We start from the raw sequence: 14013 nt of genomic DNA, 5'->3' as shown, positions 1-14013 counted from the left end.
AGAACCAAAATGTTCACAAGGAACAGTTTGTTTAATATGCTTATGCAACTTCTTTGTCAGTTATTATCAAAGAATTGTTTGATGACCTTCTTTGACTTAGATATATGCACTAAATTTTTAAAAATAATGCCTCTGCAGAATGAGGAGCTTCTTCCATTCCTTGTTGCTATTCAATAAAGGAAAGTAAATACCACATGCTGCCCTTGCACAACTTCCAATTCAAGGGTTGTAGGCAATTCAATATTTTGTTAAAATGTCAAGAATATCTGAATATTTCAAAGGGCTTCCTTTGGATAGTAGGTGAGGCATCAAAACTAGAGAAGTTCTACACCAATAACAATGAAGTCCATCCCTTTTGTTCACATCCTTATGTCCGTCTTGGAGAACTGAAAAGTTAACATGTATTTGTGATCAGTAATTGTGTCCTAAATATTCAATGACTATTTTTAAAACAGTATTAACCAGACAAGTTTCATGGTTGTGTACCTTAAGGGAAGCTCATGCTTCTTCCTGGACCTCAGTGTCATTATTTGTAAAATGGAGATAATGGATGGTCTGATTATAAAGCCTATAAAGTCATGCACACACACACACACACACACACACAACCAACCTCTGCACCCCTAACGACAAGCCCCAGTGCCTAGTATTTAGTAGGTACTCAATAAATACTCATTCATTAAGAAAAGAACCAAAAATGCAAATCCATGTTCTCATTTCCAGCTGATTAGGGGCAAAAAAAATATAAGATAAGAAAAAGTAAGGACAGTGGAATTAGTTTTTCATGAGGCTAACTTCATTTAACTTAGGCTTTGTCTTTTATTTTGAGAACTACTTCTAACCTAAATTGTTTGATGTTAAAATGCCGTTATCTTTTGTGAAATGAAGGCAATTGTTTTTAAGTAGTTTCTTTTTACTTAATTTTCTTTTTTGGCAAAATCGAAAAGTCAGCACACTATGCTGGTCTCCAATTCTTCTAATTTTTTTTAACTTTTAATCATCTTTGAAACCAGAAGTGTGGTATACCAAAGGCAAGATGGTACCTAAAGCTCCCTCCACCTCCATAATGTGATGAGATAGACTTTTCTGGCTGGGTGGTTTGAACTGGATAACTCCCTCCATGGTGTGGTTCAGCACCGGGGACAGATCTATGGGGGGTGGGAACCCATGTCCTTTTGTGGCCAAAGATTTGGATCTACATAAGTAAAAAACAGGCAGTCATGGTGGTTCACACCTGTAATCCCAACACTTTGGGAGGCCAATGCAAGAGGATTGCTTGAGTCCAGGAGCTCGAGCTCAGTCTGGGCAACATAGCAAGACCCTGTCTCTACAAAAAAAAAAAAAAATCAAAAAAAAATAGCTGACATGATTGCACATGCCTGTGGCCCCAGCTACTTGAGAGGTTGAGGTGGGCAGATCACGTGAACCCAGGAGGGTAACACTGCAGTGAGCTGTGATCTCACCACTGCACTCCAGCCTAGGCGGCAGAGCAAGACCCTATCACTAGATAAATAAGTAAGTAAAAAACAGCTATGCTTTGAGATTGGCAGTCTTGGTGTGAGCACACAACTCCAGACCTAATACCTAAAGTAATGAGTTTAAGTCTCCATTTAATGAAATATTCAGATTATGATTATACTTAGTTTCATTAACTGCATTCTCAGACTAATGTAACAGGATTTCCTTTTCACTTTGTAATTAACTTTATTGAGAATGCTTATTGGGATTTTTCTTTTTGGCAGTTTCCTAAAACCTTATTATAAATTATTTTAATATATGTATTACGATATTAGTAATGTTACTTAATTTTATACTGGCTGTTATTATTAAAAGAAGAAAAAATTCAACACTAATCTATTAAAGGAACAGCAGGCTGACTGAAAAAAAATCTGTATTCAGCTCCTAACAGCTGATCCTGAAATTTCGGTCCTCCCATGGCCAACCTGGCATTCTTATTTTCCAACCAAAAGCAGTGTGGTCCTTGTAGAACAAAATCCTCTGCTCCCTGTATGCAATTTGTACAAAATTAATCAGACCTGCAAGAAAGATCTATAGCGTAAGACAAATAGTCCTCCCCTCAGTCAGGGGTGGGCAAAGTCAGTCCATGAAAATGTTCTGCTTTTCTTCACTCTGATTCGTAGCAAGTTGATGGGAAGTATTTTTCTTTCAGAGCAAAATATCTGTTTCTCAGGAAAGGCCATCCTAGTATCTCTTCCCTCCCTTCTAGCCCCAATGTTACTAGGCACTATTTATGTTACTAGGCAGATGTTTTGTGGAGGCCTCCTTCTGGCTCCATGGCACCCTGAACTTACTCCCACCATGCTACTTTGCAATTACGTGATTACTTTTCCATTTCTCCCACTGTACCATGAGCTCCAAGAGGATATGTCCTATTTATGTCTAATTCATCCTTGTACCTCCAATTCCTGGCACATTGACTGGCACATAGCAGTATTTTAATAAATATCAGCGGAATGTTGATTGAATAGAAATATTAATTATAGGAAAGCAAACAATTAGCTAAAATCTGAGTCCTCCAGGACAGAAATGGTGACTTTATCTCGGTTGGTCCATTTTCAAAGGTGAATGTAGTCTAATACTGCAATTCTCAGCAGGAATCTATCAGTAAGGAAAACAAATAGAAAAAGAGGCATAATCTGGTATATCGCCCAGTATACGTCCTTTAGAAAGGCATGAGAAAGGTCATAACTAGAGTATAAGGTTTAAAGCCAGGTAGACATAAGTTCATGTCCGTGGTTTGAATTACTCATCAAATATCTCTGTGACCTTGGGCAGGTTACTTAAACTCTCTGAGTCACAGTTTCTTCATCTACAATATGTGAGTGCAATATACATTTCAATTATTTTATGAAGATGTTGTGAGAAGCAAAATGCAGGCCAGGCACGGTGGCTCACGCCTGTAATCCCAGCACTTTGGGAGGCCGAGGCAGGTGGATCATCTGAGGTCAGGAGTTCAAGACCAGCCTGGCCAACATAGCGAGACCCCATCTCTACTAAAAAGAATAATAATAATAATACCAAAAAGTGCATGCATGTGATAAGTGCAGAAAAAAAGCAATTGTTTTATTTATTACTCCTTTCAATCCACACTAAGTATCAATGCTATAGTAGGCATTTCCTATCACTTAATCCAGATATTCCAATAGAAATGCTCTATGAAAAGAAACGTGTCCAAGGATAAGCTTTCCCTGGTATGGAAGGAACAGAACTTGGCATCTTTTAAACTAAACCAGACACTGTGTTGAGCACTTAGGCTTTCTTTACAAATAGTCCTACAGCTGGTTGGAAGCACTTGGGAAAGGCAATGCAAATCTAATTAGGCTATGCCATGTGGCCAGCATTAGTAGCAATTTTTGAAAAGAGCCCAGGAGACAACTTACAGAAAGTGATTTTTTTCCCCTTAAGGGTTCTCTTTCTCTGTTGCTTGTACACACACACACACACACACACACACACATACAATCTCATTTTCTGGGTGCAAATATAAGACATGCTGGGGACCATACAGATTCTTACTGACCTGGTCTGCCAGTAAGACAAAATAATCAATAATTCCTAATAGAACAAAAGCTCATGTGTTTTAAGTGGAAAGAGAAGAAAACCATAAGACAGGAACAAATGGCAAAGAATAGGACAGCTGCTCCATCTAAGCTATTTCCTTGGGAAGGAATTGACGGTTTCTTCATTTCTCGTCTGCATTGAAACATTAGTAATAACAAACACTCCCATGCACACACACACACGGTGTTATCAACTGGCACGCAGAGCGAAAACATTTTCACTGTGAAGACAACTGCACAATGAATTCATGCCGATTTGTATCATTGTCCCCTAATGAAGAGCCAACTTTCGCACCAATAGTCACTCATTCTACAAACAATATTAGTAACAACTAATATTTATGTTACCAGGCACTACGCTAAGTTCTTTACATGTGTTAATTAATCCTCACAACAACCTTGTAAGGTAGATATTGTTTTACTCCTTTTATAGAATGGGAAACTGAGGTTCAGAGATTTTGATTAATGTTTCCAAGATTGCACAGTGAACAAGTACACAGCAAATACCCAATCTCGGTTGTCTACCCCTCAAGTCTGTGTCCCCCACTTCTTCATTGCACTCCCTCAAAGCCATGTTCAATGTCAGAGATCCATCTATACCACTGAATACCATACCTCAAGAGAAAAACCAATTTCTTGATCTAAAACAATCAAACTCATTTCAGGCTACTGTGCTGAACCTACAAACATATTTTAGCTAATCTAGTGTAGAGCATCCCCTCACTCTTAGTAACTACTTAATTTACTAACCCATATGCCAAAACCCTTAGAATCATAGATCTTCAGATAGAACAACTAGTCTGCCCAACTGTGAAAAAGAACTAAGTTTCAGGAATAAGAATGTTGGTGGCTGTGACTTCCTAGAAAAGAATCAAACCTTCACATGAGTTGAAATTAGTCAAGTTCTCTCAAAACTCAAAATCCTAAGAGTCCTAGAGTTTCACTGGGCTTTTAATCAAGTTTGTGCTAAAGAGTCATTCATATATTCATTCATTCAATAACTATTTATTGAATACAGCATATTGTCTAGACATTGGCAATACAGGGATGAATAAAGCAAATGCATCCCTGCCCACCCCCAAGGAAGATTCAAACAGCCGTCTACCTCGCCTTTCCCTCCTCATGCACACCTTTCTTGGAGAACCTGCTCCACTACAGTGCTAAGGAATAATCCTAAAATGCACGCCACCCCACTCAACTGATGGAAGCAGGGTCAGACCACTGATCCATTGACTGAAGCCAGACCACTGACTGGCTGGAAACCATTCATATTCTCTCTCTCTCTGGATAATTTGGACTAAGAAAAGATGCTTTTCTCAGTCTACCTTCTGAAGTTCTCGAGATGGTCCTGATCCCTACCCCTCCTGAGACTCAAATATTCACTGTGAGACAAAGCATGTGCAAGCTGTGGAGTCAGACAGAACTGGGTTTGAATCCTGGATCCTCTATTTATTAACTATGATGTCACTGATAACTCCTCTAATTTTTTTTTTTTGAGATGGAGTCTTGCTCTGTTGCCCAGGCTGGGGTGCAGTGACGTTATCTCGGCTCACTGCAAGCTCCGCCTCCCTGATTCATGCCATTCTCCTGCCTCAGCCTCCCAAGTAGCTGGAACTACAGGCGCCCACCACCACGCCCAGCTAATTTTCCTCTATTTTTTAATATGTTATTATATATATTTTCATATAGGCACAAACATGGAATAGAATAATGAACTCCCATGTATTTGGTTAACCAGCTACAATAACTCTCAATATTTTTCCAACTCTGTTTCATTACCATCTCCCAAAATTTCTTCTCCTTTTTTTTTTTTTTTTTTTTTTTTTGAGACAGAGTCTTGCTCTGTCATGCAGGCTGGAGTGCAGTGGCATGATCTCAGCTCACTGCAGCCTCTGCCTCCCAGGTTCAAGTGATTCTCATGCCTCAGCCTCTCAAGTAGCTGGGATTACAGGCATGCACCACCACACCAAGCTAATTTTTGTGTTTTTGTAGGGACATGGTTTCGCCACATTGGCCAGACTGGTCTCAAACTCATGGCCTCAAGGGATCTGCTGCTTTGGCCTCCCAAAGTGCTGGGATTACACGTGTGAGCCACTGCACCTGGCCCCATCTCCCACAATTTTATATGGAGTATGTTTGAAGCAAACCTCAGTCATCATGGTAGATTAGTTCTTTAATTTCCACCAATCTCAATTTTCTCATTCATCAAATGAGAATATCTTCCATAGGCTTTTTTATTCATTGGACAGAAATGTATACAGCTACTCGGGAGGCTGAGGCAGCAGGATCACCTGCGGTCAGGAGCTCAAGACCAGCCTGGGCAACTTGGTGAGACCCATTTCTACAAAAATAAAAAATAAAATGTAGAGAGCTGCTGCCATGAGTCAGCCCAGTTCCTGGTGGGGCAGGGGCGGTACAGTTGTGACAATACAAAGCATTTTCTCCCCTGCAGCTTACATTGTAGTAGAAGAGGCATAAATAAAATAATGAGTGAGACAACTTCAGAGAGAACAAAATGCTATAAAGAAAATGGGGGCCAGGTGTGGTGGCTCACACCTGTAATCCCAGCACTTTGGGAGGCTAAGGCAGGTGGATCACCTGAGGTCAGGAGTTCAAGACCAGCCTGGCCAACATGGTGACATTCCATCTCTACTAAAAATACAAAAATCAACCGGGTGTGGTGGCATGTGCCTGTAATCCCAGCTACTCAGGAGGCTGAGGCAGGAGAATCGCTTGAACCTGGGAGGCAGGGGTTGCAATGAGCCAAGATCGTGCCACTGCACTCCAACCTGGGTAACAGAGCGAGACTCCATCTCAAAAAGAAAAGAAAAGGTTAGGGAAATGGGAAATAATGGATGACTTGAGGGGCAGATGTAGACAGTGAAGTCCTCTCTAATGAGATAGCCACTGGGGTATGAGGTGAAAGAGGAAAGATCAGATGCACAGAGGCCTGGAGCAGTGTGCTGTAGGCATGAAGCACAACAGGTGCAAAGCCCCTGGGGCAGAATAGAGCCTGGCTCTTTGAGGGTTGATTGAGAACTAAATGAGCTAATACATTCAAACCATGTAGTACCTTGCTCAATAAATGTTAGTTGTTAGTAAGGCTGTAAATTGGATGTATATTTTGGAAACAGCTCTCTTTCCATTTACTTAGCATATCTTTCAATAGTTTCTACTCCCAGAGGAAGACCCACTCACACTGCAAACACCTGTATCACAAGAAAAGGCAATAGAATGTACTGGTTATAATCACAGACCTTGGGGCCCTGACTGGCTCAGTTCAAATCCCAGTGTCACCACTAAGTAGCTATACAAACTTTAGACAAGCCACCTAACCACTCTGAGCCCCAGTTTCCCCATCCTTATGATGGTGAAAACAATAGTATCAGCCTAATAAGGTTTTGAGGAATCCATGTTTTGGAGTTTTATAATGTTATCTGTGTAAGTCACTGCTGATATTACACTATCTTACATATTTTTTACTGTTATATATGCCTCGATCTATACTTACCATTTTGCCTGACTTGGCTAGGAAATTCCCCCAAAATTTTTTATTTTTTTTAATAGAGACAGAGTTTCATTCTGTCACCTAGGCTAGAGTGCAGTGGTGTGATCATAGCTCACTGCAGCCTTGACCTCCTGGGTTCAGTCTCCCACCTCAGCCTCCCAACTAGCTGGCACTACTGGTGTGAACTACCATGCCCAGTTACTTTTCAAATTATTTTTACTTTTTTTAGAGACAGGGTCTCATCTTATTGCCCAGGCTGGTCTCGAACTCCTGACCTCAAACGATCCTCCTGCCTTTGCCTCCTAAAGCACTGAGACTACAGGTCTGAGCCATGCTCAATCTCCCAAATATGTTAAAATACTTGGGAATATTTTCAAAAGTTAAGTGTAGGACATCCCAGGTGCCTCGGTAAATATGGACTCATAAATGGTCCTAGATATGAGCTATACAGCGTCCTCAGAAACTAAGCCACAGGTCTGCTTTGGGATTCCTTGTAAATCCATTTGGGAACTGTCCTAGGAGAGTCAGGGTGTGACTGGCTGGAATAGCATCCTGCTCTTTCTGATGGATTTTATGTTCTAAAACATCAAGTCATCATTTCTCCTCACTTGCTCAGGTTATGCTGCAAACTAAATCATGTAACATCATGATTTATTTTATCGCATAACCCAGTTTCAAAGAGTGGTTGTAAGGGTATATGGGATATGAAAGTCTTTGTCCTATGAACATATACAAGAGCACAGTCAGACGAACAACTGGTTCCATTCCAACACTGACCCAAAGAGAGTAATTTTATGTAGTTGTTTTTATAGACACTAGGAAACACGTTTTACACTGTGGCAGTAAAGTCTTTGTAATTGCTTCTGGCTTGTTTAGTGTTGTTTTCTGTCTTTACCACTTCATTATGCAATACTGCACCACCAAAATTCTATGATCAAAGTGTGCTCTACTAAAGACAACGTGGTATCCTGGATGGGACTCTAGAACAGAAAAGGAATATTGGGGAAGAAACCAGCAAAATCCAAACATGTCTACAGTTTAGCTAAAAGGAATGTACTCATGTTGATTTCTTAGTTTTGACAAAGGTACCTTGGTGATGTCAAATGTTGATATTGGGGAGAGTGGGTGAGGAGCACATAGAACTCTGTGTACTATCTTTTGTTGTTGTTGTTGTTTTATGTTTGCTGGTACATAGTAGGTGTATATATTTGTAGGGTACATGAGATGTTTCCATACAGGCATGCAATGTGAAATAAGCACATCATGGAGAATGGGGCATCCATCCCCTCAAGCATCTATCCTTTCAGTTACAAACAATCCAATGACACTCTTTAAGTTATTTTAAAACTTACAGTTAAGTAAGTTATTATTGACTATAGTCACCCTGTTGTGCTATCAAACAGTAGGTCTTATTCATTTTTCTGGGTACTATCTTTGCAACCTTTCTGCTGTAAATATTTTTAAAAGTACTCAGAAACAAAAACTGTATTTCTTTTATATATATATATACTTTAATTTCTAGGGTACATGTGCACAACGTGCAGGTTTGTTACGTATGTATACATGTGCCATGTTGGTGTGCTGCACCCATTAACTGTTCATTTACATTAGGTATATCTCCTGATGCTATCCCTCCCCCCTCCCCTTACCCACGACTTGAAACAAAAACTGTATTTCAAAAGTGAACACAAATGAGTGAGAAACATTGATCCAGGCTGTAGCCACAGCCCCTCACTCACGTCTTCCATCCTTAAGAAGACCAAAGGGAACCTACACGCAGCCTGAACCCCGAAAGGGGGAGAGGGGTGTCACTGGCAGCCAGGGAAGTCGGGGTGCGGGAGGTAGGGTATGTTCATAGCACTTAAGGACAAAATGTGCCTTCAAAAACAAACGATAATTATACAGAAGCTGAGGAGCATTTGCAGAAAATCACCATCTCACAGGAAACTACATCCTGTTAATCAAAGAGGTTGAGGCCCTTTTGATTATCAGACTAAATATTTTTAGGCAATATCACTGAATGCCTGGAAAGAACATGAACAGCATCTGCTGAAGAAAAATCCGTCTTTAGATAAAAAGGCAAGTCCAATATATCACAGGAAAAATCAACCCCAGAAAATTAATGTAGAAACGTTGACAAAAATGTTCTCTTTCCTCCCAGTTCACCTTCACCCAAGTCTCTCTCCATGGCCCTCTTCCCAAATATCCAGATCTCTACACTGGCTATTATCTTACCATTTGACTAAAACTTAAGAGAAAGAATAGAAAGAGACCTAAGGTTAATATTAAGATAAGAAGAGAGAAATAGATGGAGATTAGTATTCTCTTAAAGCAATGTTGAGTGGGTGATTGAATAGACATGAAAATGACATTTAACTTGAGACTAGTGAATCCTCAGTCAAATCTAACAACTTGGATGTTCAGTGAAGAACAAACTGAAAATAGCATGACGTGCCCTTCTTGGTGTTTCACAAATAGATGCATCATTCTTTCCAATTTGTGTAATGGTAAATCCTTGTACATCTCATAATGTCCAGGGAAGGGTTTTATATTAAATGGTGCCTTCTGGTTCTGGCACAAAGGGCTGATCTAATTTTCCATTTATCAGACTGGATACCTTCCCTTCTACTTTGCTATCAATCAAAATGTTCTCTGATGACTGCTTGGCTTCTTAAACCCTTAACTGATTAATATCAGTTATCTCATCCTATTCTCTCAATGCACTCCTCAAATCATCTGTTCATCTGAACATACAAATGTTTTTCTGTATCTATAATATGTAAGTAGCTCCTGTAAATCAATAAAAAGATAAACAAGGAAATCTATTATTACTGTCGGCTGCTGAATTAATGTGTTACATATATTAAGCTTATTAATATAAACCGGTGAAAAGGTCACATGCTTCTTATTTTTGTTATTCAGATATTCCCAACAATGCTAGGAAAGAAGAATTGGATCAACCTGGAAGGATTATATAAAATTAATATCTGCAGCAATTCTTGTAAGAATGTAGTGTTTGTAGAATGACTTCTAGAATTCTCCCCTGTAGCTTCCCAGGAATTCTCTAGTCTAGTGCTACCCAGTACACTATTATGAGACACTTTCTCCCTTGATGTAAAAGATCACTGATTACCTAGGCACAAATATAAACCAAATGCAAGAATCATAAATAAACCAAAGCAGCCTGGCGCAAGAGACTTCTGTCCCTGGACACCCATCTCTGAGCAGTAATCCATTTTCAGTACAACTTTCAATGAAAACGCCTTATGTAAGCAACATTCATTAAGGTTTCCTGCCCACCTGATGGAATGATGAAACTTAAGTGACTTCAATGAGTTTGTTATTTCATTTGAGTGCTGATTCAAAAATCATCCTAGAGATTGGAACTTCAAGGGAAAATCCTGTTAGCAATCACCTTTTACAGCCAAGGACTTGACACCCTTTCAATTTCTCTGCTCTGTGATCATGTTCATTTGTATACGATGTTTGGGACTGAAGCACACGACTAGGTTCAACTTATTTCCCAGTGCGAACTGAAAGAAAATGTGCTCATTTCCATTAAAGCCAGAATCGGACATAGCAACTGCCGTGTCAGAATTGATGCCATTTACCATATCTTTGGGGGGCTACGGGATTTGGTCATAAAACTTCCATTTGCTGGTGTATTTTGTTCTAAAATGTTGCTATTTCTCATACCCTTTTGTGATCCAGTTCACTAATAATGTTAAATTATTTAATATATTTAAACCTAACACATCCTATTTGGTGGCCTATTTTTCAAACCACGCAAACATTGACTTTACTAACACACTGCAACAATTTCCAAACCATGAAAAATCATCACTAGGCAGAATCAGAGAATTTACATTGCCTAGGTCAAATTCCACAGGCTTCTTCCTCTACCCATTGAGCATAAGAATTTGCAACCAAACAGTCCAAAACTATGATTCAGCAAATAAAACACCCAGGCAACTCCTAGTGGAGCCTCAGCAAAGACAACCCAGTCTGTAAAAATGTGCATCATTAGAATTGTTTCTGTTTTCAGGAACCTCCGGCCACAACTAAATGCATTCTTTAAATTGTCTGGCTTTTGTTATTTTAAACCAAACCCTCCACATTACTTTAATGTGGGGGTTACTTGAAAACATAATTACTGGGGTAACCACAGTATTACATTATTGTCAAAAACTAAACAATCTTATTTTTTCTCCAGTCTCATATGTCAGAGCATCAGCTCCACGATGTATATTGTATATACAGACCTTTGAAAGGAAAGAAAATCTTTGGGAGTACACCAAGATCCCCAGTCATGCTCTGTGAAAAATACCTATTGAAACACAATAGCAAACACAGTTTTTTTTTCCCCTGGCAGAACAATGGAAACGAATTTGCTGCTGTTGAATCATACAGAGGAACCTCAAATCAACAGGACCGAAATTCAATAACCACTCCCTGCACCCCCTACACACGGAATATTCTGTGGATTATTTTTATGAAACTCTAGCTTTACAAATAATAGACATAATTCTTTTGAACTAGTATTTCATAATTGAAAACAGCATGAAACCTAGAAGTCACAACTGGTCTACCTCAGGAGGCAGACGTATAAGCGAGCAGACCATTGGCTAACAGATTGACTAGCTAAAATGAACTAACCCAATAATCCATTGGTTAACTAAGTACCCAACCATGATGAAACAACCAAGAGGGCCACTAATCTAGTTAATAAATCAATCAAGATGAACCAGTCGAGCAGTCTGCTAGCTAAAAGTATCAATCATGTGAAAGCAACCAAGTGGATCGCCATTTAACAAAGAAAGCAACCAACGGACATCGGATGATGCTAAACTCAGCTTCATCCAAAAGACATGAAAGAAAGCTTCTAACTTGCCCACAAAGAGCTCTTAACTAACCCAAGCACACTCCACGAAATCTGGCAATGTGACCACTGCTCAGGTCACCCCATGGGACTGGAAATGGTTCATGCAGCTGTACTTACGAAGATTATTTATGGGGGTTCTCGTGTCCATGTTCTCATAATGCTGGACGTGGACAACGATGTTTAGGTCTCTCTCCATGTGATCAGTGTTGCAGTGGCCCTGTGGCCTCATGACATCCGCAAGGGCCCTGAAAGAAGAAAGGATTTAAATCTGTTCATTCAAAACACAATGATTGGCAGCTGCTATGCGCCGAGTACTGCAGTCGCGAACAAATGGCAAGGCGGATTACTCCATGGAGCCACCATTCTCGTTAGGGGTGGAGTAGAGAAAAACATAAGTAAATAAAATCACTGTAATTAGAGGTTACATAGGGACTTTACGCAGACTAGTGCATATGCTTCTCACAGCAGCCATGTAATAACAGGACTATCTACCCCACGGAGTTTTTAAGAGGATTAAATGATGAATACATATAATGTGTCTGCACTCCATAGATTTAGTTCTCTCTTTATATCTAACACTAGATACAAACCCTTCATGTACAGCAATGGCCCCGTATTAGTAACAGTAGATAACATTTATTGAGTATTTGCCATAAGCCAGGCACCACGCTAATCGCATTACGTCTTAACTAAACAAAACAGCACAAAACACATTATGAGGATTATTACTCCTTGCAGATGAGTAAACAAAAAGGCTCAGAGAGGTGAATCGACCTGCTCAAGGTCACAGAGCCAATAAGTTGTGGCACAAGAATTTGAGCCTGAGTATTTTTGGAGTGTGCAGGGGGATGGAGACACAATTCAACCTATGACAGTGACCTTCATGATTAGATGTAAACTTAGCAAAAAAAAAAAAAAAAACACACACACACACACAAAAAACTCAGTGCTCATACATAGAACAGACCAGAGAGCTGTCAAACAGATACCACACCCAAGATCAGACCCACCAATGCATTTTTTCTCTTTACACTCCATCATGTGTTTATTTAGATTATATGAATATCCTTGAAAGATATATATTTTTGTAGGTATTGTTGTATATGTGTGTGTCTTTTACATAAACAGTGTTTTTACCATAAACCTCATTCTGTTTCTTCCTTTGTTCACACGTGAGTGTTAGCCATATTGCTGAATGTGAAACCCTTTCATCCCTTGCAGCCACTGCATAGTATTCCGTCATATGCAATCCCCACATTTCACTTACCTTCAGGAATGAGTCTTCATATGCAATAATTAGTATGGTGGAGGAACTGGCCCATCAGAAACCCATCAGAATGGATGGCAGCTACAAACAGCTGCCATCATTGCAAACCAGCAGACTATCAGCCCCATTTGTTATTTCCATAATTATGGCCATCTAGATGGTCACCAACTCCCCAGCCCCGATAAACAACACTGCAATAAACATCTTTTTTTTTCTTCAGATAGGGTCTTGCTCTGTCACCCAGGCTGGAGTGCAGTGGTGTGATCATGGCTCACAGCAGCCTCGAACTCCTCAGCCTCCTGAATAGCTGGGACCACAGGCACATGCCACCACGCCCAGCTAATTTGTTTTATTTTGTAGAGACGTGGTCTTAGGGTCTTACTATGTTGACCAGGCTGGTTTCAAACTCCTGGCCTCAAGAGATTCTCCCACCTCCACCTCCCAAAGTGTTGGGATTACAAGCACGAGCCACCTCAGCTGGCCAATAAACATCTTCATACCATCCTCCTCTGTACCACAGAGAAGTTCTCCAGGGTGCAAACCCACAAGTAGAATTGCTGTGTTTGGGGATATACCCCCATGCCCTTAGCTGGCCAGAGCCCTCTAAGCCCACACACTGGGAGACAGAGTCGGAAGAGGAGCTGCTTGGGGGAAACCCACGCAGACCACCCATGAATTCAGCAGGCCCAGCCTGTCTGCTGGAATTTACCACACTACAGCAGCGAGTCTCAAACAAACAGTCCACCTATCAACGGTGTCAGTGTCCTAGCAGTGT

At 40.2% G+C, this 14013-nt stretch overlaps 1 protein-coding gene across 3 annotated transcripts in view; it reads right to left on the bottom strand.

Moving 5' to 3' along the window:
- The window catches only part of SHISA9 (shisa family member 9), a 664814-nt gene that overhangs the window by 637478 nt on the left and 13323 nt on the right, over window positions 1-14013 (bottom strand). For all 3 annotated transcript variants that reach the window (XR_004666778.3, XM_003832690.6, XM_034939810.3), the window contains exon 2: window positions 12089-12216. Coding sequence is in view for 2 of the 3 variants with exons in the window: in XM_003832690.6 (XP_003832738.3) it covers window positions 12089-12216 (128 nt within the window). In the remaining variant the exon portion in view is untranslated. The remainder of the gene's footprint in view (window positions 1-12088; window positions 12217-14013) is intronic.

Source organism: Pan paniscus, chromosome 18 (genome assembly GCF_029289425.2).
Source record: "Pan paniscus chromosome 18, NHGRI_mPanPan1-v2.0_pri, whole genome shotgun sequence".
In the NCBI taxonomy this organism is placed as follows: domain Eukaryota; kingdom Metazoa; phylum Chordata; class Mammalia; order Primates; family Hominidae; genus Pan; species Pan paniscus.
Note: the sequence above shows the minus strand (reverse complement) of the source record. Positions and strands in the feature narration are given on the sequence as shown.